At 37.2% G+C, this 23240-nt stretch overlaps 1 protein-coding gene across 1 annotated transcript in view; it reads right to left on the bottom strand.

Annotated features, from left to right (window-relative positions):
• The window catches only part of SRP72 (signal recognition particle 72), a 30603-nt gene extending 11302 nt beyond the window's left edge, over positions 1 to 19301 (bottom strand). The window contains exons 1-13 of the mRNA XM_040482846.1: positions 19150 to 19301; positions 16673 to 16793; positions 13481 to 13604; positions 12076 to 12219; positions 11885 to 11996; positions 9854 to 9885; positions 9083 to 9207; positions 8933 to 8990; positions 6429 to 6560; positions 5377 to 5505; positions 4486 to 4558; positions 2583 to 2647; positions 621 to 716 (exon numbers count right to left, since the gene is read on the bottom strand). Of these exons, the coding sequence (XP_040338780.1) occupies positions 621 to 716; positions 2583 to 2647; positions 4486 to 4558; positions 5377 to 5505; positions 6429 to 6560; positions 8933 to 8990; positions 9083 to 9207; positions 9854 to 9885; positions 11885 to 11996; positions 12076 to 12219; positions 13481 to 13604; positions 16673 to 16793; positions 19150 to 19258 (1320 nt within the window). The 5' untranslated portion in view covers positions 19259 to 19301. The remainder of the gene's footprint in view (positions 1 to 620; positions 717 to 2582; positions 2648 to 4485; positions 4559 to 5376; positions 5506 to 6428; positions 6561 to 8932; positions 8991 to 9082; positions 9208 to 9853; positions 9886 to 11884; positions 11997 to 12075; positions 12220 to 13480; positions 13605 to 16672; positions 16794 to 19149) is intronic.
• Between the last annotated feature and the right edge of the window lie 3939 nt (positions 19302 to 23240).

Here is a 23240-nt window from a genome sequence, read left to right on the forward strand (position 1 = left end):
AATGAAAAGTGTTCCTATTCCATGGACACGTGAGATACAATTACTGCATGTATTTATTGTTTCACCAATTACTACCATCCACGAGCTCTCTCTCGACAAGATGAGCACTCCTAATGCACTCATGTATTACTGTTTTTTGAGATTATACACGAACACACACACACACACACAAACACACACACAGTTAAAACCATAACTGAACTTCTGTTTTTAATTTTGCAGCCATTCCTATTTCTAATAACGTTACTTGGTATACTTAAAAAATTAATTTGACAGTCTAATAATATTCCATTCTTTAAACAGTGACTTGGAATATTTTATTCACTAAGTTCACTACTTGCAGCTTTTTATTTTTTTTTAATGTTTTATTTTTTTGAGAGACAGAGAGAGAGAGAATGCGAGCAGGGGGGAGCAGAGAGAGGGAGACATAGAATCCAAAGCAAGCTCCAGGCTCTGAACTATCAGCACAGAGCCTGATGCAGGGCTCAAACCCATGAATCATGAAATCATTACCTGAGCCAAAGTAGGATGTTTAGCCAACTGAGCCACCCAGGTGCCCCTGAAGCTTTTTATTTGTATGTAAAAACATGCCCTCATGACAACTTCTTCCACATATTTACCTGATGGTTTTGATACCACTGGATAGCTTGCGTGAAGACCTCAATGGCACTATCAATATCTTCCTCATGGCTGTACATAGTCACTAATGCAGATACCTACCCAGCCAAAAGTATAAATTAATGAATAAAATTCCCTCTCCCAGAATAAGCTTTTTGAAAATGAAAAAAATTGAAGAAATAGAAAATAAAAGTTGCTAGGCTCTGTCAATACCAAATTCATCATAAAAATTATTATCTTTTTAGAGCACAGTAACTAGAAATACTGTATACAGCAGTGGTTTCCAAATGCAAAGGTAGTTATCTATAAAATGTAGCTTTCCTTTTTTTATTATTATTTTTATTATTATTAAAAAATATATATATTTTTTACATTTATTCATTTTTGAGAGACAGAGAGAGAGCACAAGTGAGAGACCCTAGGGCAGAGAGAGAGGGAGACACAGAATCGGAAGCCGGCTCCAGGCTCTGAGCTGTCAGCACAGAGCCTGACGCGGGGCTCAAACTCACAAACCGCGAGATCATGACCTTAGCTGAAGCTGGACGCTTAACTGACTGAGCCACCCAGGCACCCCAGCTTTCCTCTTAAAGTAGTGCCAGTTCACAGTTTGTTACCAGTGTATGGTAAGGTAAGTACAACAAATTGAGAGTAAGTGTTTAGAGTATTAGTTTATAAGGTAAGACATTGCTGGGACTTCCAATGTGTGATTGGTGAGGTACACTGCAGCACAGCTAATGTCCCATAAGTTGTATCTGGCCTGAACTACAAAAAGCCAGTGAAAAGCTTGCCTGGTGTGGAGGCATGGAGGCCCATGTGGCTGGAGTATAGTGGGAATGGGAGGGGCACAATGAGATGAGGTCAGAAAGGAAAGAGAAACAAAAAGCTGAATCTTAGAGAAAATCAGTAAAACTGATGAACCTCTGGCTAAACTGACCAGAAAACAGAAAAAGAAGACCTGAACAGCCAGTGTCAGGAATGAGAGAGGTTCTACAGATCTTAAAGAGATAAATAAGAAATATCGGAACAACTTTTATGCCAATAAATTCAACAACCTAGATGAAGTGGAAATATTTCTTGAAAGGCCAGATATGAAATAGTAGGAACCTTAATGTTTGCTTCTAATATAAAGTAATTATCACCCAGTCTTTAAAATATGAGTCTTCGGGGCGCCTGGGTGGCGCAGTCGGTTAAGCGTCCGACTTCAACCAGGTCACGATCTCGCGGTCCGTGAGTTCGAGCCCCGCGTCAGGCTCTGGGCTGATGGCTCAGAGCCCGGAGCCTGTTTCCGATTCTGTGTCTCCCTCTCTCTCTGCCCCTCCCCCGTTCATGCTCTGTCTCTCTCTGTCCCAAAAATAAATAAACGTTGAAAAAAAAAAATTAAAATAAAATAAAATAAAATAAAAAAAATAAAATATGAGTCTTCAAAAGAGAAAGCACTACTGTTATACATTTACTGAATGCTGACTATAAACAAGCTGTGTTAGAGGATACAGACATGAATAAAAGTCCCTATACAATAAATGCACATACCACCAACTACAGCATTAGTCTCTGCTTTGAAACACATGCCTTCACAGCAACATCACTGATTTAAACCTGTGATGCTTGAATCATCAAAGAACTAAAAACTAAATTTGTTGGCCACTATTACTAAATTGCTTTAGCTCAAAATACCACACTGAAGACATGACAGAATAATTTAGGCTAAGAAATTCCCTATGTAGGTCTTAGGTTATTTAAAGTTGGCTTTCAGTGATAATATAAAGCCTAAATAGTGCCTCAAATATTTGCCTAATAAACCAATGCAAAGCAGAACATAAAGTGAGATTAAATGTATACCAGATAAATAACTGTATTTTAACTACTACTGCATTATGAATAAATAGAAATTAAATACAAAAAAATCAAACATACCAACAAACTATAATTCCATTACTTTCAGTCTTTTAATATTTTAAACTCACCATGCCTGGTTTATGTTTTAACTCTTCTATGCTTCTCAATATTAGACATGCTTTGGATATATTACCTTGAGAGATTAAAAACATCATCATCACACTGAAGAAAACATATTATGAAAAAAATACAAGAAGTTTAAGTCACTTTGTAGTATCTCTAAATACTCAAGCTTTGGGATCTTGGAGATAATGTACTCTACTTATTCTTTTTACATATACATAAAGAAACGGAGTCCTAAAGAAACAATATAGTTTGCTTACACCCACAGAGTTAATGGCAGAGATGTTACCAGAAAAGAAGTATCCCAACTCCCACCTAGTCTGTTAAGTTCTATTTCTCCTTTCGTAGACTGTCACTTAAAGGAAGCTCTACCCTAAAGACTTTGAAATATGAAATACTGTAGATGGGAGCACAATGGAAAACTTCCTATGGTGTCAAAATACTGTTTTTTTACTCATTGCATACCTCACTAACATAACCTTTCAAAGACTTGTCACAGGAACCATGATAGGCTCTTAGTAATTTTAGTACAATAAATAATCCTTTCAAAAATAAACTGAAAACTGGAGAAGGAAAGAAAATAAGGGGAAGAGCAAGAAAAAGGAGAGGTGGGAAAACAAAAATTAAGAGAGGAAGTTAAGGAAATGTGAGTATGGGTAACAGGAAGATCAATAATTTTTTTTAATGTTTATTTATATTTGAAAGAGAGAGCATCTGTGCATGCCAACGTGTGCACATGAATGGGAGAAGGGCAGAGAGAGAGAGAGACAAAGACAGAGAATCTCTGTGCTGTCAGGACAGTGCAGAGCCTGACACAGGGCTTGAACTCACAAACCATGAGTTCATGACCTGAGCTGAAATCAAGAGTCTCAAGAGTTGGACACTTAACCAGCTAAGCCACCCAGGCGCCCATTTGTATTTTCTCTTTTAGAGTAATCTTTATGCCCAACATGGGGCTCTGGGGCTTGACTCACAACCCTGAGATCAAGAGTCTCATGGTCTACCAACTGAGCCAGCCAGGCACCCCAAGACCAACAATGTTTCTCAATCTTGTTTTCATTACTACACACTATGGAGCCTTTTAAGACATCTCCTCTCCCCCCACCCCCCCCCCATTGTCAATTCTCATCTTTACCCATGAAATTTTCATTTCAGCCATCATAATATCTGTAATTTTTCTGATCATCCACCAAACAACTGATCCCCACCACCCAATGCTGAGAATGCATGGTCTACACTAGAGATACAACTTTCTATGATGGAAATTTCCTAATCTACCCTGTTCAACTAGCCACATGTGGTTATGACGCTTCTGAAATGTATCTAGCACAAAGGAGGAACTGGCTTTTAAAATTTCGTTTAATTTTAAACTTAAAATAGTTATACTTGGATAGTGGTTACCAAATGCAGATAATACATAGCTACAGACAATCACTCAGGGTTTGTTTAGAATCATGGGCAAAAACAAAAGCAGTTTTTTGTAAGATTCAAAAACATCAGTTTTCATTAAATTGTCTTGCCTCTTCTCCCCCAAAGATATGAGTCAAAATATAAACAAAGGATAAAGGATTAAGAAATTCTGAGAACTAGAATGCAAAGTAACCCTTATTTCACATAGATACTACCAAGTGACAGAAGCATTTCTACACATGACATACCCAGGAAATTTGCGTTAAGCATGATCTTTTGAAACATAGGAATCCTTTGCTTCTACTGACTTTCAAGGCATATACTGAGAATCATTCTAAAAATTTAATAACCCAAGAAAGGCTGTTTGAAACATCGATAATTATGATTCATCATCACGCAAAATTTTTTAAATCACATAGCCCACAAGTACTTCAGAATCATTTTAATCATGTTTCCATTAAAATGATATTTTAACCATGATGAAATCACTATCAATACCTTGGGAAATTTTCAGTTGTGCCATGGTCAGCTTAATTTCAGCTGCATTTTCTGGATGTTGATCTGAGAATTCCTAAAATGTTTTAGTTGGAGGAAAAAAAAAAAATCACACCTAATTTATTCAACTAGCTGCACATGTTTCAATTACCACATCTACACAGAATTTTAAATCCAGTTTTAAGATAGTAAAGTTCTGGTTTTAGATCAAAATTTTAATTCCGGAAAAATTTTATTTGATACCTATTTTGTTTTAAAATTATGTCTGAAAAAAAACATCAAATTATGCTCGGAAAGTGTAATAATATCAAGTTCCAGGAAGTCATTACTAGACAAATAATAATTCAGGTTACCACATAGTTCTGTTTGTTTAAATAAGATACTCAAAACAGATGATATATCCTTACTGAGAACCCCTGCCTAGACAATTCTGCCCTTCAGGATGGTCCTAATTTTACCCAGTTCAACTTTCCAATGTAGTGTACCCTCAGGAATTTCAAACATGTAATCTAGCAGTTGGTTTAGAATGACAAAAACCAAGTCAGTATCTCTGTAATTGTTTGAGTTTTTAGACTGGGACTCATTGGAAAATACATTATTGAAAAAGATTAAGCATGTTCTGGTATTATAAACCTAAAACAAACCTTTAACTCATGCTAAATTGATCTCCAAATGAAAAGCATTCCTCAGGGTTTAGGCAAACATTAATGCAAACTTACACAAAACAAAGTGGTAGCTCAAGAATTAACTAAAGTGACACTGTGGAATTTGTCTAGTGGTATATTACCTATTAGTTTTCCCATTTTATTTACAAGTTTGCAGGCTATTATAATGAAAATAAAACAAGGATGCAACTCTCTGACACCTCATTAAAAATTCAAGTAATTCCTTTACCTGAAGCAGCTCTATTGCTTTTACGTGCTGCTTTTCCCGGCAGAGCTGGGCAGCTTGGATTAATACAGGCAGGAGATGCTCAGGACTTTGGGACTGTAAACTGGCAGATATTTTGCGGCACTGTTCTGCCTAAAAGATAGTATCCCCCCCACCCCCAAATAAGTTGGTTAATGAAATTAAACAGTAAGTGAATGACCAAAAAGAAAAGGATGGGGGTGGAAGAGGAGGGAACTCAGCAGAAAGACAATAGTAAGTGAACAACTATCTAGGGTGAAAGAAGTGGTTTATAATATCTATTCTCAATTTTTTCTTATAGGAAAAAAATTTCCATTTACTAAATTTAAGCCATGAGTTATGAAAGTATTTAGGAAAGGACAGGTTCTAAACATTAAGTTGTATGCTTAAATTCCAGAATTTTGTTAAAAAAAATACAAGTATCAGTCTTTGCTTCAAAACAACAAAATGTATAGGTATTTCTTGCTAAAGTATCTAGACTCAGTTCTAAATGTTATTGCCTCTCACTCCCACTGAAAACCTCTATTACAGAAGAATATAAAATCATTATTTACAATTAATGCATGTTAGAGTTAGAATTACATCCTTAGCATTTATAACTTAAGTAAATAGTACAAACTAAAATGAAAGATCTTAAACCTATAATCACAGTCGACATCTTTAATGACTTCTACTTTAACTCAGATCAGAAATAAGGTAATGAGAACATTATCTCATTTACAAGTGTGAATAATGTTTTCTTCCTCTTAAAAGGCAGCTGCAGACCCTTACAAAGAATTGAGCAAATTACTTGTTTAACAAATAAAATCTATGATACATGACATTCTGAAGAACACATGACATATAAGACAAAAAATGTAAGTAAGTTGTACTGATTTATTTATATATATTTATTTATATAATATATATGTTTATTTGTATATAAATAAATTGTACTTATATAAGACAAAAAAAATAAATAAATAAATTGTACTGATGCACCCCTTATGCCATACTCCAAAAGGGTTAGCCAGGGGAATTGGAGGTTTGTTACCTACCTGGTTTGTGTACATAGCAAGCAAAGCTTTGTTAAATTCTATAGCTTGCAGCTGTTTCTTGGAAAGCTTAAACTCTACTCCTTCTGCATTGGTTAATTTCACCTTCTTCTTGGAGTCAAAGACATTTTGGTCCTGACAAAAAAAAGTTCATCTGCCATTAACAGCAATCTCAGACTTTAACTCTTTTAACACTTCAAGACTTTATTACTCTTCCATTTAATACACAAGAGAGCTTGGAAGATAATACATCTACCTGGTTAGGTTGCCTAAATCTCTAAGATGCATATAAATTTGTCTTAGGTTCTTGGTTTTCTTTTGATTTATTCTTCCACTCTTAACTGCTTGTTTTGAGCTTTGTGAAGAAAAGTACATATGGACAGAACAAATCTTGCATTGGAAATTAGGACTAATGACAAAGATACAAAGAAATATGCAAGCTACAAACTATGCCCTTTAGAATTTAGATAACAAACGAGGAGCGCAATTCATTTCTCTTTGCAATAGTCATTACGTAAGCAAATCATTAAAATTTAGAAATAAATTCACACCTCTTTTGAACCCATTTTTAGCAAAAAATGCTAATGTAATGTACTGTTCCCCACCCCCACCCCCCCAACACACACACTTCTCACCTAGGTAGAAGCTCAAATAAGTTCAAGATCTCAAACTTCTATGTGGGACAAGCACAGTGTTATTGTTAAGAATTCTAGAATGTCACATACCTTTCTAGGATAAGGAAGACAATTAAATTACATTGCATCCTGAGAAGGCCAAACTGAGCATGTGAATGTCTACTGTGTGCACAATATTCTTTGTTAAATAATATATCTATTTGCAAATAAATGATATCCCTACACTTTTTAAACCAGGTCTTCTATTAGTATGAAGACTAAAAGGAAGCAAAGAAGAAATCTAGAATAAATTCTACTTTTTCTGAGTGTGAAGCTCCAAACCAGTACATATCCTTTTAATTTGTTTTCTTAGTTTCCTCCCACAGGTCAAATATTTCTCCATATGTTCACTTGCTTAAACTGTAACCCTCCTTTTCAAGGGTCATCTACAAATTTGCCAACATGGAGATCTTTTCTTTCACCAATACTTCAGTTAAAAGTCAAAAAGTTTGAACAATATAATGATTAAGACTGAGTTTCATATTTCTTTGCATTACCTATAGCATCCAGCACTATTCTGAATAAAAAGTTTGTTGAGTAAAGAAAGTTTGGCATATAATTACAATGAGATTAAGATATTTAGTGTTTCACACACTCTCCTTTCCATAATCATATATCCAGGTAAAATGAATTTATCCTCACTGGCATTTCAAATAATTCATAAACACAGGCAGGTATATAATGCTAAGATTCAAATGCCACAGTCTATTTTTGGAGACCTAAACTATGCTGATAGCCTGCAACATCCTATAACTACTACTGGCCCTAATGCTATTATCTCATTTTCTGGGGATTCTGTAGATTTCTACTATAGAAGGGGAGAACTACCATGAAGGACTCTGCAATCAGAGAATTGAATCTCTGGAATCTGAATCCAAGCTCCACCTTTAACACAGGCTGTGTGACCTTACACAAACTGTTTTAACTCCTTTCAGCCTTAGATTATATTCCTATAAATCAGAGAAAAGTACTGCCACCTAGAAACGTAACTGTGAAGATGAAATAAATGACACTTGAAAATTCACACAGCTGATCAAAAGGAATCAAATGTTACTTATTTTCTGCTGACTTGAATTTCAAATCTGAACTTGAAATGTTCTTCCATTAAAACAGTGTTCTAAATGGTAGTTAATTTTACTAACACAGTACTCTTTAGACCTGTTTATATACACACTTGTAATATTTTACATGTAGTACTGGGAATGGGTAGAGAGAAAACCTGTCCATGTTTCCCCTCCCCCCAAATAAAAACCACGAGAAAGAAAAAAATTATTTATATAGAAAACTTGTATTCAGACTCACTAGATGAAAATGTCACATAAAACATGCATGTTAAGCTTTCAGTTTAAGTCTAAACAATGGGCACCTGGGTGGCTCAGTTAGTTGAGCGTCTGACTTCAGCTCAGGTCATGATTTTGCAGCTCGTGGGTTTGAGTCCCACACTGGGCTCTCTGCTATCAGCAGGAAGCCCACTTTCGATCCTCTTGTGTTCCCCTCTCTGTCCCTCCCCCACTCTCTCTTGCACGTTCTCTCTCGAAATAAAAACATAAAAAAAGTCCAATTTATTTTTCAATACATAGATTCTCTACATTATTATAAACTGGTAAAAGGCCAAGATTTTAAAGTCCAGAGTCTGTAACTACAAAAAAGTTTTATTATCTGAATATGGCTTGCAGAATCATCATCATTATGAAAGTTAAATAACACTCTCCATTGTAATTTTGCTACAACTGTACTGTGTCATGGAAAAAGAACCGTTATCCTAGGACAAAGCTGAGGTAATATGTTTTCAATGTAAAATATAAGTATAAGAAAGCCATGGATAGCCCATACCTTGTTAATAGTAATGATATTATTTGCAATCACAGCCAGCAATCCCACATCTGTCGGCCTGTGAACAATAAACAACAGTCAAAAGGAACAAACATTTACAAAGAAACTTCATCCTCTATAAAAGGCATTTCATTTCAATAATTTACTTACTTTAGTTTTATTATCTGATTGTAAAGTTGCAACGCCTCCTCTGTACGACCCTGAAGCTGCAGAATATAGGCCATCTGCCCATGAATGATGGCCAGTTCTGCCTGTGGGTCTTCCTCAGTCCCATCCTAAGTAGAAAAAGAAACTTTTTTCCCCTGTAAATTCTCCAAATTGATCTTCATAATTACCAAGTGTTCCAAACATTCAAAAGATACATGATCTCAAAGACAACATGTAATTTTCAGAGAATTTCCCTTACTGTCAGTTTTGTTAAAATTTAGGAATCTGATAAAGGGGATTCCTAGAGTAAACTGCTGTGTCAACAGGTATGAGCTAGAAAACAATAAAAGATTGGTGAAAAAGCTAACAGCTATAAGGACTCTGTAATGAAACTACTTCACAGCTGTCTTTAAGGTACTGCACTTAAACAAAACTGAAAATCGTTGACTACTGGATTATTTGCGGTTCATTAAAGAAATATGCATGGAATTCCCATAAAAGGACCCATATTCAAAGACTTGAGCCTTATATCTAAAATAAGACAATGAATTTATATTAATATGAATTTAAAATAAAATGTATAAGGTATATAAAAATTGTTATTGTAATTTCTCAGCCTGAGACTCCATCAAATAACTGATCAAGAGGGTTTCTATTCTATTTATATGAAATAAATTACCTATTTCAACAAGTTAATAAACACTACAACGAAGCCTCCTATAAATTCATATTAGTCAGAAGTGTAAAATCTGGGTTTAACAATGGAATACTTACAGAATCTTCTGATAATGAACGGCGGCAAAGATCTATAGGAAAAAAATGTTTTAAAATTAACATTGCAGGGTAACTCCCATTCCTTTCACCATTCCAAAGGACAAAAATTAAATTCTTAGGAAGAAGATTTCAAGATAATTTTAATAATAAGCAAACTTGAACTTTATTATTAGCATCAACTATGTTACATAAATATTATCAGTTTTCGTTATTCTAGCTCTCTGGCATTTTTCTTTCATTTGTAATCTCTAGGTTAAAGAAAAAATTTTAGCCTGGGTGCCTCAATCGGTTAAGTGTCCAACTCTTGATTTCAGCTCAAGTCATGATCTCACGGTTGTGGAACAAGGCCCCAGGTTGGGATCTGCGCTGACAGCATGGGGCCTGCCTGGAATTCTCTCTCTCCCTCTCTCTGTCCCTCCCCTGTGCACATGTGTGCTTTCTTTCTCTCAAAATAAACACTAAAAAAAAAAAATAAAAAAATTTTAAGGGAATTAAAAAATATAAATGTAACAAATGTTGACTGCAAAAAACCAATGACAAAAAAGTATTAAAACAATGACAATAATTTCACCACCAAAAGAACCACTATTCGCATTTCAATTACTATTTTCTAAATGCAAATGCACAGCTACTGTTAAAATGAAACAGATACATTCTACATACTATTTTGAGACTCCCTTCCTCATCTAATAATATGTAGATATCTTCAGATTATAATAAATATAGATCTACATTACCATGCAATCATTTAAAATAATAATAATCTATTTTGTGGTTATGGTAAAACTTAGCCAATCCTCTTATAGGACAGAAACTCATCATGCCTTAAATTTCTTTCTTATGACTACCCCTTCAATTAGCATTCATAAAAATACATATATGAACTTATCTAATTATTTTCTTAAAATAAATTTCATTTATCTAATTATTTGCTTTTAATTAATTTAATTATTTTCTTAAAATGAAATCCTTGGATCAAAGGGTAAGCAAATTTTAAAATCTGCTACATATCACCAAATTGCCCACTGCAAAGTTGGCACTACTTTATACTCAAATCTTCCATGTATAAGAATATCCTTTTCCCATACTACTGTCAATACTAGGTATAATCAAGAAATTATAATTCTCAAACATATACCTCGTTTCACCATTTTTTCCTCTACACCATTTACTGCAGTCCCTATATCACGTTTATAGCTTCCAGGGAAATATGTATTCAGAAGAAAAGTTTACATGTTCCAGAAGTTGAAACCAGACATAAGTTCTCTAATAGGCTATTTTTCTTTTTTTCTTAATTAAAAGCTTGTTCAGAGCATGTAAATGCTATATATGGAAACATGTTAAACGGAGTTAAGATGTGCTTGAATAGTGTTACCAATATACATGCTGTGTATGCACATGCATGCACGTACCCACACAGTCACACTAAATTATCATTATACTTGAGTACCAGTTTAATAATGATAACCAGTATTTATTGGATGCTTATGTTATATGCCACATATTGCTGTAAATACTTGACATGAACTCAATTTACATTTAATATTCATAGTAATTCATTCAAAAACCTCCTCAAAATTAAGGTTTGGTGTGGATGAAAATGGACAAGTACTCTGGCTTAGGGATTAGACAGAAATAAGGGAGAGATATGTTAAAATGCCAAGAGAAAAGCTAGATGAACTGTTTTTTTTTTTTATGTTTATTTATTGTTGAGACAGAGTACGAGCAGGGGAGGAGGGGCAGAGAGAGACGGAGACACAGAATTCGAAGCAGGCTCCAGGATCTGAACTGTCAGCAAAGAGCCCAACCTGGGGCTCAAACTCACAGACTGTGAAATCATGAGCCAAAGTTGGACACTTAACCAACTGAGCCACCTAGGTGCCCCATAAAGCTAGATGAGCTTTGAAAAACTCCCACTATATCAGTATTTCCATTTACAAACTTCACAAAAGTCGAGTACAATTTTTGGAAATAACTATTTTAATAATAGTTATTTATTACAATTACACATAAATTTAATAAATTTCCAACCTTCAGCTTTTTGTAGGATTTTCATTGCCTGGCTCAGATGGCCTTGTCCTATCAGTGCACATGCAGCATTGTAGCATAGTTCATGTGTGCCTTCTTGGAGACCCAAGTTCTCCTGCCGTGGAGCAAAATAAAAGTCAAACACTAGATAGGATTATTGTTTCATAGTTGTGTGGGTACACGGGGATACTCACTGGAACCACTTTTTCCCAATTGCTTTGTGCTGCAACAACTGCTGAAAGGTTTGTTTTTCTCTCCTCATCATAATCATCTTGGGAGTTTCGGACAAGATCTCTATACACTGCTAAGCATTCATCATAGCGTTCTAACCGGTATAGCTAGGGAGACAAATAGCAAGTAAAAAAATCAGAGAGGAAGACAAATACAGTATTAAATTTCAAACATCGTACAAATCCTTTTTGGAATCACTAAGTAGCAAACCTAATTTAGCATGTTATGGGCAATCAACAGTTTCCTTTATAACTTTTCAATTAGTTCTGTGTGCTACTAATACTTGCAAAGTTACTCGGCAATGAATCTCTACTATACTGCAGATTTGTAGGCATGATCCAAAAAGAAAAGTCATCGTATTTACCTCCTTCCTGAAGCTGGGTAACTGCCTAAGTGGGCTGTAAAAGAAAACCTTTCCAAGGAAATCATCCTGTTACCTAGATCTGACTTACAATGAAAACATTTTCCCACCCAGGAGTATTAAGCTCCAATAAATAAGAACAAAATTAGATGTTAACAAAAGGACTTAATACTTCCTAGGAGTTTACTTTATTTGATCTTCATTTTCTCTTTCCCAAAAATGAGCTAGTAAAGGGGCAATATATCAAGTACACAGAACATGATTCCTGCTTATTTCATTCAAGTTGTTCTCGAAGGGCAACAAGAACTGCCACTCTGGGTAAATTAAATCAACCATGTCTGACAGAAATTGGTGCCCTTCATCAATCTCAAAATGCTGGAATTTACCCTAAATTTGCCCAGCTTACCTTAAAAGTTCTTTCTAAACCTACAATCCACGAATGTGCCCAAATCTTTCTCCAACCTATATGTATTGTTAAACTCCTACTATCTCTTGGGACAATACATTTAATACAACGTTATTTGCCCTTAATAACACTTTAAATATCTTTAAGAGGATTTTGTTAAATCTAATAAAACATTTCTGTCCTCTCATCCTTAATAGCCCTATTTTTACATTAGGCTTAAACAGGTCTCAAAACCCTTTCAGAATAAGATATTTTAGGGATTTCATAAACTAGCTGAATTCATCCAGATTCTTATCCATCATAATTTATTTTAAACATATCCCCCTGGCCTTCACCTTTCCAACTAAAAAATTATAATTTGATAGGATAGTTTTAAATTTTCTTTAATTTTCTAATTACCATGAAGAAGCCATTTATTCATAGAACAATATATATGCAAAGGTTTGTGTGAAGATCAAGAGGGACTATACTGAAACCTCAAGAATTGGTTTGGTGGCGAGTTTTCAGGATGGGCTGGGGTTCCTCATCCCTGCTCCTTGCTACAGGTATAATCATATTCACTCAGGATGAATGTCAACAGGTATTTTAAAGCAGTAATTACCACTTGTCCATAAAGCTCCTTTAGTTTGTCTGTCTGCTGATTGGCACTTTCTATGGTCTTCAAGGCATTCTCAATTCTGTTCAGCCTGTACTCACAATATGCCTTCTCAAAGGAAAGAGAATTACTGAAAAAGAAAAAAAAACCCAGTATCTGGTCATTAGTTAACACTGCAGAGCACCCACCATATGCCAGACACTGCTGTAAGCACCTGATCTATATTAAGTCATTTAATACCATTAACAATGGATGAGAATATTGACAACATTTAGTGACACGTCTGAAAAACAGTTCACAAATGGCAGAAAATACTACATCCATGTCCCTTGCCTCTCTTGCTTTCATGGATATTCTTATTAGAATTATTGGCCTTTTGAAACAGTTAAGAATGAAATAATGCTTGCAGTTCGTGAGTTTGAGCCCCACATCAGGCTCACTACTGTCAGCCTGTCAGCGCAGACAGAGCCTGCTTCAGATCTTCTGTCCCCCTCTCTGTTCCTCCCCTGGTCGCGCTCTCCCAAAAAATAAATAAAAATTTAAAAAAAGAGAGAATGAAATAATGAATCAGCTAAGTAACTAATTACTTTAGACAAAAAGACAATCTGAGCACTATTTTAAATGGGTTATTATAGTAGTCTCTTAAATCTATTAATCAAATAGTAAATCCTATAAAGCTGCTTTAAATTTGTTCAAGAAGCAAATGAATAGCAAAGGTAACTAAAATCTTAAAAGAACATAGTGCTTATAACCAAACAAATGGTAAAACACACAACAACAAAAATACTACGTATCTACATTGACTTAACTCAGCTACACTAATATGACAACCTGAAACTCATTCTGGAGTTTTAACCATAACCCAGGAGGAAAAATATTTATGAAGCAAATGACAATATCCTTTATTTACTTGCCTAAAAAACAGTATTTGAAAATTTCCCTACCTCACAAAATGGCCAAAACTCAAAAAGATATTGAATTTTAGTATAAACATGTTTACTAGAAAGCAGAGTCCCCTTTATTTCCTCTTATATTTTTAATTAAGTTTTAAAATTAGTTTTCCATCTATCTACATGTATATAGTTAAAGAAAAAACAAACAAACCCAAAATCCAGAAAGGTATATATACACTAAGAGGTTTTATTCCAGGGCTATTCATATCTATCCTGTTCCCCTTTACCTCCTAGAAGTGATTACTTTAATTCACTGTTCTCCATCTAGTGTTTGTTTTTGTAAACTCAGGAAAATACACCTATAAATTCTTATATCCTCCTTTTCTTATATGAAAAGAAGTACACTAACTATACAGTTGACCTCTGAACACAGGTTGAACTGTATGAGTCTACTTATATGTGATTTTTAAAAATAAATAGTATAGTACTTTAAGTGTGTTTTCTTATGACTTTTTTTTTTTTTTTAATTTTTTTTTCAACGTTTATTTATTTTTGGGACAGAGAGAGACAGAGCATGAACGGGGGAGGGGCAGAGAGAGAGAGGGAGACACAGAATCGGAAACAGGCTCCAGGCTCTGAGCCATCAGCCCAGGGCCTGACGTGGGGCTCGAACTCACGGACTGCGAGATCGTGACCTGGCTGAAGTCGGACGCTTAACCGACTGCGCCACCCAGGCGCCCCTTCTTATGACTTTCTTAATATCATTTTCTTTCCTCTAACTTCCTTTACTGTACAAATATAGTATATAATACATATAACCTAAAAGTATGTGTTAATCAACTGTTTATGTCATCTGTTAGGCTTCCAGTCAATAATAAGCTATCAGTAACATTTTTGAGGAGTCTAAAGTAATACTCAAATTTTTGACTACATGGAGGGTTCGTGCCTGCATTGTTCAAGGGTACACTGTACACCGTTTTTAAATTTATAAACCAGTATTTCATCAAAGAGTAAATATGCTGGGGACACCTGGGTAGCTCAGTCAGTTGAGCATCTAACTTTGGCTCAGGGCATGACCTCACAGTTCGTTGAGTTCAAGCCCCGCATTGGGCTTGCTGCAGTCAGCTCAGAGCTCGCTTCGGATCTTTTATCCCTCCCCTGCTCATAATCTCTCTCTTGAAAATGAATAAACATCAAAAAAAAAAAAAAAGGTAAATATGCTGCAAACTTTATTTCAATACACATTTCTTCTGGGGCTTAGGCATAACTATAAAGAAAATCAACTTGCAGTAACAATTTAGAATATAAGTTCACAGTTCATGAAATGAGAAATGAAAAAGATTAACAAAAATAACAACAAATGTTATACATTTTAAAGACTGCTAAAGAGCTCTAAAACTGAATGATCTTGGCCTAAAATCATACTCACCTAAACCATTCTCAAAGGAGGTAGGCACAGAGGTCAGGCTAAGACTGCCATACTATCCTAAAGACCTCTATTTATACATCCTTACCCTAGCGGTTCTAGTTCTACCCATTCTGCCTTTTTTTTTTTTTTTTTTAAATTTAAAAAAAAATTTTTTTTTTTGATGTTTATTCATCTTTTTGAGAGACAGAGAGTACGAGCAGGGGAGGGGCAGAGAGAGGAGACACAGAGTCCAAAGCAGGCTCCAGGCTCTGAGCTGTCAGCACAGAGCCTGATGCGGGGCTGAACTCACAAACCGTGAGATTATGACCTGAGCCGAAGTCAGCCGCTTAACCGACTGAGCCACCCAGGCGCCCTGCCTTTTATTTTTTTTTAATTACACTTCTAAGTTGTTCTCCTTATGTCCTCCAAGAAATCATTACATTTATGCCCCATATCCCTCAGCAGTTCACTTGCTTCTTAGTGGTTCAAAGAAAAAGGCTCCCTAGGGCACATGGGCAGCTCAGTCAGTTAAGCATCAGACTTTGACTCAGGTTATGACCTTAGGGTTCGTAAGTTCAAGCCCTGCATGGGGCTCTGTGCTGTCAGTGAAGAGCCTGCTTGGGATTCTTGCTCTCTCTGCCCATCCCACTCGTATTCTCTCTCTCAAAATAAAAAAACAGACTTAAGAAAAAATACTTCCTAAGGCAGAAAAGAACAAAGATACTATTGCTCCTTCCAGTTTCAGAAATACTACTAGCAAACAGGGGAAAAAAAAAAAAAAAGGAAAGAAAGAAAAGGTCAAAAATCACTGAATAGAGAAGAAAAACCATGGAAATGGTTAGAGTTACAGTAAACATATTTCTAACAACTGCACAAACAACTAACTGAATCACTTACTTGGCTAACACTTTAGTGTGAGTGTTGATGACATTCAAGGCTTCCTTGAAACTTCCATTTTGAATAAGGCATACCACTTTACAGTGTAGAGCAGTTACATCATCCTTGTTGATCTGCAGTACTAAGAAAAATTTTAGGAAAATAGTTTTAAAATCCATTCCTTTTACATTTTTACTAGATTTTCCCACCCACTGCCTCAAAAAGCTACATTTCCAATTTTACTGCAGCAACAATTAGTTGAAACATTAAAAAAAATGACTGATCATTTTTAACTTAAGAAGTGGCAATAAGGGGAGCACCTGGGTGGCTCAGTTAAGCATGTAACTCTTGACTTTGGCTCAAGTCTACATCTCACGGTTTGGGAGTTCCAGCCTTGCACTGGGTTCTCTGCTGACAGCGCAGAGCCTGCTTGGAGCTGTGTCTCCCTCTCTCTCTGCCCTTTATCTCTCAAAAATAAATAAAAATAAAAAATATTTTAAAAAGAAGTGGCAGTAAGGACCGTTATAATTTAGTAAGATTTTCAAGGAGACAGATTCCCAAGATGCATGTAGCAAAAAAAAAAAAAAAAAAAAAAGAACTAAGAAGCGATTTTCTCTGGCTTTTCCATCTTAGGACACATGCTACATCTTACATATTTCATTAGTTCACAGAGAAAGTAAAAAAGTTCATGCAGAATTTGGCAGCAAATGACTTAGGCTTGAGTACAAGCTTGTCATTAATGTCTCGAGCTCTTGGGCAAATCATTTCACTGATAAATGTCAGTTTTCTGATCTGCAAAATGAGTATGAAAGTTTACCCATTTACGAAATTATTAAGAAGATAAAATGAGAATATTTTATTTATTTATTTATTTTTTTCTTTTTTTTAATTTTTAAAAAAAAAATTTTTTTTTTCAACGTTTATTTATTTTTGGGACAGAGAGAGACAGAGCATGAACAGGGGAGGGGCAGAGAGAGAGAGGGAGACACAGAATCGGAAACAGGCTCCAGGCTCTGAGCCATCAGCCCAGAGCCCGACGCGGGGCTCGAACTCCCGGACCGCGAGATCGTGACTTGGCTGAAGTCGGACGCTTAACCGACTGCGCCACCCAGGTGCCCCAAAATGAGAATATTTTAGAAAAATCTATAAGCTGTGAAGAACACAAATGCAAGCTATTTTGCTAGCAATATTTCCAAAAACCATTCAAAATTTCCCTATTCATCTAAGACGACCAACGAAAAGGGGACAAGGAAGGACTTAGGGGCAAAGTTTCAAAGCTAAACAGCTGCTCAGTGTCAAAATGATCAGGATCACTCTCCTTGCCCATGGGCAACAACAGGAACCTAATTCTGTGTAAAAATTAAAGAAAAATTTTACCAATTAAGAAAATATATATTGATAAATACACTGATAAACTTGATGATTAAATAATTCCTGCAAAATACTTACTATACTGCCACTGAATAGTATGGGTTGCAGGCCTAGCCAAAGGCTAACGTTAATTCAAAACAAGTTTAGTAATCAAAATAACTCTAATCAATAGCCAGTTTCCTTAATGTCTGATCACCAGAAGTGCACTGGGGGCACAATCACTTCTTTCCACATTAACAATAGGATATTACAAATTATTTACACAATCTTGTATGCTACTGACATAATTTGTATGTTATTACTGCTTTAAACAGCCAAACCATGTGCTGGCAATCACTTTCCAAATCTCTCAAATATAGGTTGCATCTTCAGTAAAGAATTTAGCATGACAGCATTACAAAGCCTGGCTATATTATAGTTACATAGTAAAGGATAAATGAATATAATACCTAAACCTCTCATGCAAGGCAACTGACTCGAAATTATCCGTTACAGGGCAAAAAAAAAAATGAGGCCAAACTTTTCTTCCGACGTTATTTCAAATGTTGGTGCTTTTACACACACATTTTCTGATCTGATGACACTGGAGAGAGAGTCTATCGATGGGGGTGAGAGGCCTAACATCCGTATCAGTCCTTTTCCATCTCCCCTGGGTCTGTACAGCGCCCACCTTGTCAGCACTAGCTTCTAAACTACGTGTCCCTTACAGGTTCCTCCCTCCGCTGCGGTCCAAGAAAACAAGCTCCCTCAGCAATACTGTCTTGATCACTCCGCTAAAAGGAAAGAGAAAAGGTGGCGATGTGGGCTATTTGCGAATTAAGAAGTAAAAACGCTAAGAGTCAAATAAGAAAACGGTTGGGAAGAAGCGCATGGAGCTGCGGTCCCTTTAAATTCCACCCTTACTTCCCGCGAGGGTAAAGAGGGAAGTACACGTGGCTCTCAGCAACCCAGAACCAAGGGCTGGTCACTGAGGGGCTGCGACCCAAGCCCGCCCAGTGTTCCGGCTCTTGCAGCGGGCGGCGGGGTCTCCCCTTCCCGGGTCTAATTGGAGGGGGTCGCGCGCGCCGGAAGGAGGCCGCGTCCTCCCTCCGGCCTGAGCTCGCCCCGGCGCCCGCCCCGACACTTACTCTTGTTGACGGTCTTAAGAGCGCGCGTGAAGTCACCGTTCTGGCCATAACGGTTCACTTCACTCCAGAGGGCAGGCACCGAAACCCCCCCGCCGCCGCCGCTCGCCATCTTGAACGAGACACGGAGCTGGGCGGGCCGACCTCTACCCCGGAAGAGGATCTCTGAGGTGGACAAGCGGAGGAGGAAGCTGGTAGTTGCTTAGCGTTTCGGGGTCGGAAGCGCACTCGTCCGTGAGTCAGCATCGGAGGCCGAGATCTTATAGGAATTTGCCTGGATACAGTCGATGCACCTTACCTGAAACCGGTCTGAAGGAACTAGGGTCGGACCACGGAAGTGGGTTCAGAACGGGTTCACCAGTTTTGGTTCAAAGCAGTCCGCGGTTCCGGGGCTACCGCTGCCGGCGAAGCAGCACCCTGGTCCCACGAGGCGGAGCTGAGTGACGGCCTACGGAAGATAAATAAAAGGTCTGTAGGGTGGTAATATACTAGCTAGAAACCATAGGAAGTCTTTTGAAGGAGAGGGGGAGAGAGACGGTTCTCTTTGCTGCTGGATAATATTTCATAAAGGAATTGTACTTGAAAAGGATCTTGAAAGATTAGGAAAACCTGGGGTTGGGTCTGGGTAGAGGTCTGGCAGAGAAGCGAATATAAGGAAAGGCACAAAAGAAAAAAAAAACTTCCAAGTACGAAGCACGTTTGATGAAAACCTCTTGGCTGCCCTTTGGGCTCCAGTTCAGGAACAGTCGGCAATAAGGCCAAAGGATAATGTGTTTTGGGGTGAGAATGCCTAGATTGAGTTCCTGGCTCTGCGACTCACTATAGATGCTTGTGAACAAGTTATGTATGAGTCCCAGTTTTCCTGACTGTAAGATAAGGAAAACATTATTCTAGGGATAAAAGATACTTCATGCACCTCAAGTAATATATAGATATAGACAGGTTTAGAGTTTTTGTAAGAACTTAAATACCAGGATGTGTTTGAATGTCAGAACAGTACCTATTGAGTACTCTTGAGAATGACAGGACAGTGTATTGAACACCGCTGCAGACTCAAGTGTTGTCAAAATCCTACTAACTTCTGCCACTTCACGTCTCGTCTCTTTCTCGTCATTCTGTTTTCATCTTTCAATATTTCTGTATCCTGGTTCCAGGTTAAAAAAAAGTTACTTCTTTGGGGCGCCTGGGGGACCCAATTGGTAAAACGTGGCACTTTGGCTCAGGTTATGATCTCACAGTCCCTGAGTTCAAGCCCTGCATTGGGCTCTGTGGGCTCTGTGCTGACAGCTGTGAGCCTGGGATCTGCTTGGAATTCTGCATCTCCTCTTCGCTCTGTCCCTCCCCTGCTTACACTCTGTCTCTTTCAAAAATAAATTAACATTAAAAAAAAATAGGGGCGCTTGGGTGGCTCAGTTGGCTAGGCATCTGACTTTGGCTCAGGGCATGATCTTGTGGTTCATGAGTTCAAGCCCCACTTTGGCTCTGTGCTGACAGCTCGGAGCCTGGTGCCTGCACCAGATATTCTCTCTCTCTCTGCCCCTCCCCTGCTCGTGCTCTATCTCCCAAAAATAAATACTAAAAAAAAAAATTAAGGGCCTCCTGGGTGGCTCAGTCGGTTAAGCGTCTGACTTTGCTCAGGTCATGATCTCGCATTCGTGGATTCCACACATTGGACTCTGTGCTGACAACTCAGAGCCTGGAGTCTGCTTTGGATGCTGTGTCTCGCTCGCTCTCCCTGCCCCCTCCCCCGCTCATGCTCTTTCAGAAAATAAATGTTTAAAAAAATTAAAAAAAAAATTTTTTAAGTTACTTCTTTGACCTTGCAGACTAGGCAACATTCCTCATTACTCTCTAATGTAGCTCTTTGCTTCTGAACACTCATCATCTAAGGCCTATCTATCTCTTTATATAGACTGTCATTTCCATGAGGCCAGGGGCCCTATTTACCCTTATTCACTGAAGTATCCTTAGGCTCTAGCACACTGCCTGGCACATAGTTGGTACTCAACTTTTTTAACTGAATGAGTTTTTGCTTATGTTAACCCCTAGTCTGAGTTCCTTCAGGGCAGAAAGTATGTCCAGCTCATGGTTGTGTCCATTGGTATTTGGCACATTTCATGTCTGGTCAATATAGCACAATGTAAAAGCAGCACTGTTGGTTTAGTGAACTAGTTCAGGAGGATATAGTCTTTGTAAATTAGTAAAAATCATGGAAAGAGTTGTGGACTTTCAGTGACTGTGGAACCGTAACAGATTTTAAGCTAATTATGCCTAGATTTCATGGGGTTAGGCGAGTTTCAGATGACATTTGATATGCCCAAGATTTTGTGTCTTTTCTGAGAAAAGGTTTTGTAGCTCTCATCAGAGTCTCCAAAGGTGTTTTTTATACAACAGCCCCACCCACCAAAGGTTAAGAACCTTTGGTGCCTTAGGGGTGATTCTCTAACTTCTTAGAACATTGATTTTGCAAAAGGATTCACAATTTTGGTTTCTGCATCAGTCTGATCTCATATACTATGTAGCTTCCAGAAATTCCTCAGAATTCTATGAATTCCTAGCTTTCTGTTTCTTTTGTAATTTTAATGGGGTTTCATGGCAAACAGGATATAAATATATGGATTTTGTCTGCCATTTTTGAGACAAGTCTTCCAAACCAGAGTGATATTTTAAAGCATTTATGTGATGCCATTCTCCTACCCTCAGGATGAAATCCAAAAGCCTATCATGTAAGGAAGGTCCTTTATAATACAGCTTGCTACCTACCCAACCCACATAGGTCTTCTGTTACTCCCTAGTCCCCTTGCATGTTACACTCCTCTAACATTTGGTTACGTGTAGTTCCAGGTTGCCATACCTATGGGAATTTGCACATTTATCCATTTCAAATACTACTGAATGCTTCATATGTGCTGGTATTTGGCATTCTGCTACTAGTTGGCTAGGTATACAATTAACAAAAAGACAATCCAGTGTACTCATGGAATGTATTTTCTAATTGGGAGAGATATATACAATGTCCAGTGGTAATCAATTTAATGAAGAAAGTTAAGAGGGATTAAGAATAGTGTGGGGAGTTAAGAATCCTTCCTAAGAGTCCTTCCTTTTCACTCACAACATATACTTGTTCTTTAAATCCCCTCCTCCTTTGTGTGCTCAGAATCTCTGCTCCTTTCCTCCAGGTTAAGATGATGTAGTGCTTTGAAATTGTCCTTGGAAGACCCCAAGATTGAGGGCAGAAAATGGATCTTGTTCATTGTTGCATCTCCAGGATCTTGCACATAATCAGTACTCAAAACCTTATTTTTGCACTAATGGATTTAGCCATTTGTGATTCCTGAGCAACTTCCATATACAGTATCTTGCCATTTTATCTACTCTGTGAAGTAGGCAGAAAAGATTTTAGCCCGACTTCACAAATGAGAAGTGAAGCTCAAAGTGATGTGCCCAAGAAAATCCTTTTATTTCCATTCTACTTTCACTGTACCACAATGCTAGATGAACAATTCCATGCCAAGTAATTTGAGGTTGTGGTGAGTTAAATGCAAAAAAAGTGCCATTAAAACATTTTCACCGGCTTCCCAAGAACTGCTGGGCTGAAGATGGACTGTGGATAAGCCACATTATTATGCTAATTCCCTGCCCTTTCCCCTATTTTTAGAAATGAAATCAGCTGAACAGAATATTAAATTCAAGGTAATTACAAAATAAATTCAAGGTAATTTTCATGGTGAATTTGTTTCACTCATCTACAATATGCCAAAGGAATGTTACATATTCATGTGTCAGGATATACTTTACATATGTTGACTCATTTAATTCTGTTAACAGTATGAGGGAGGTAGTATTAGTCTCATTTTACATTTGAAGCAGTTGAGGCGTTAACATTTAATTTACTGAAGGTCACATCATCCCTCACCTGGATAATAAATAGTCCCTTAACTTGCTTATCCACACACTAGCCAGAGAACTTTAAAAACATGTTAAATGTCATGTTATGCCCCTGCTCAAACCTTCCAGTGTTTTTTCCTTTCACACTTCAATGTGGCCTGCAGGCCCCAAGTGATCTAGCCTTTGCTTACAATCATCTTCCATTC

Source organism: Herpailurus yagouaroundi, unplaced genomic scaffold (assembly GCF_014898765.1).
Source record: "Herpailurus yagouaroundi ecotype Mexico unplaced genomic scaffold, PumYag 28, whole genome shotgun sequence".
Taxonomy (NCBI): Eukaryota; Metazoa; Chordata; class Mammalia; order Carnivora; family Felidae; genus Herpailurus; species Herpailurus yagouaroundi.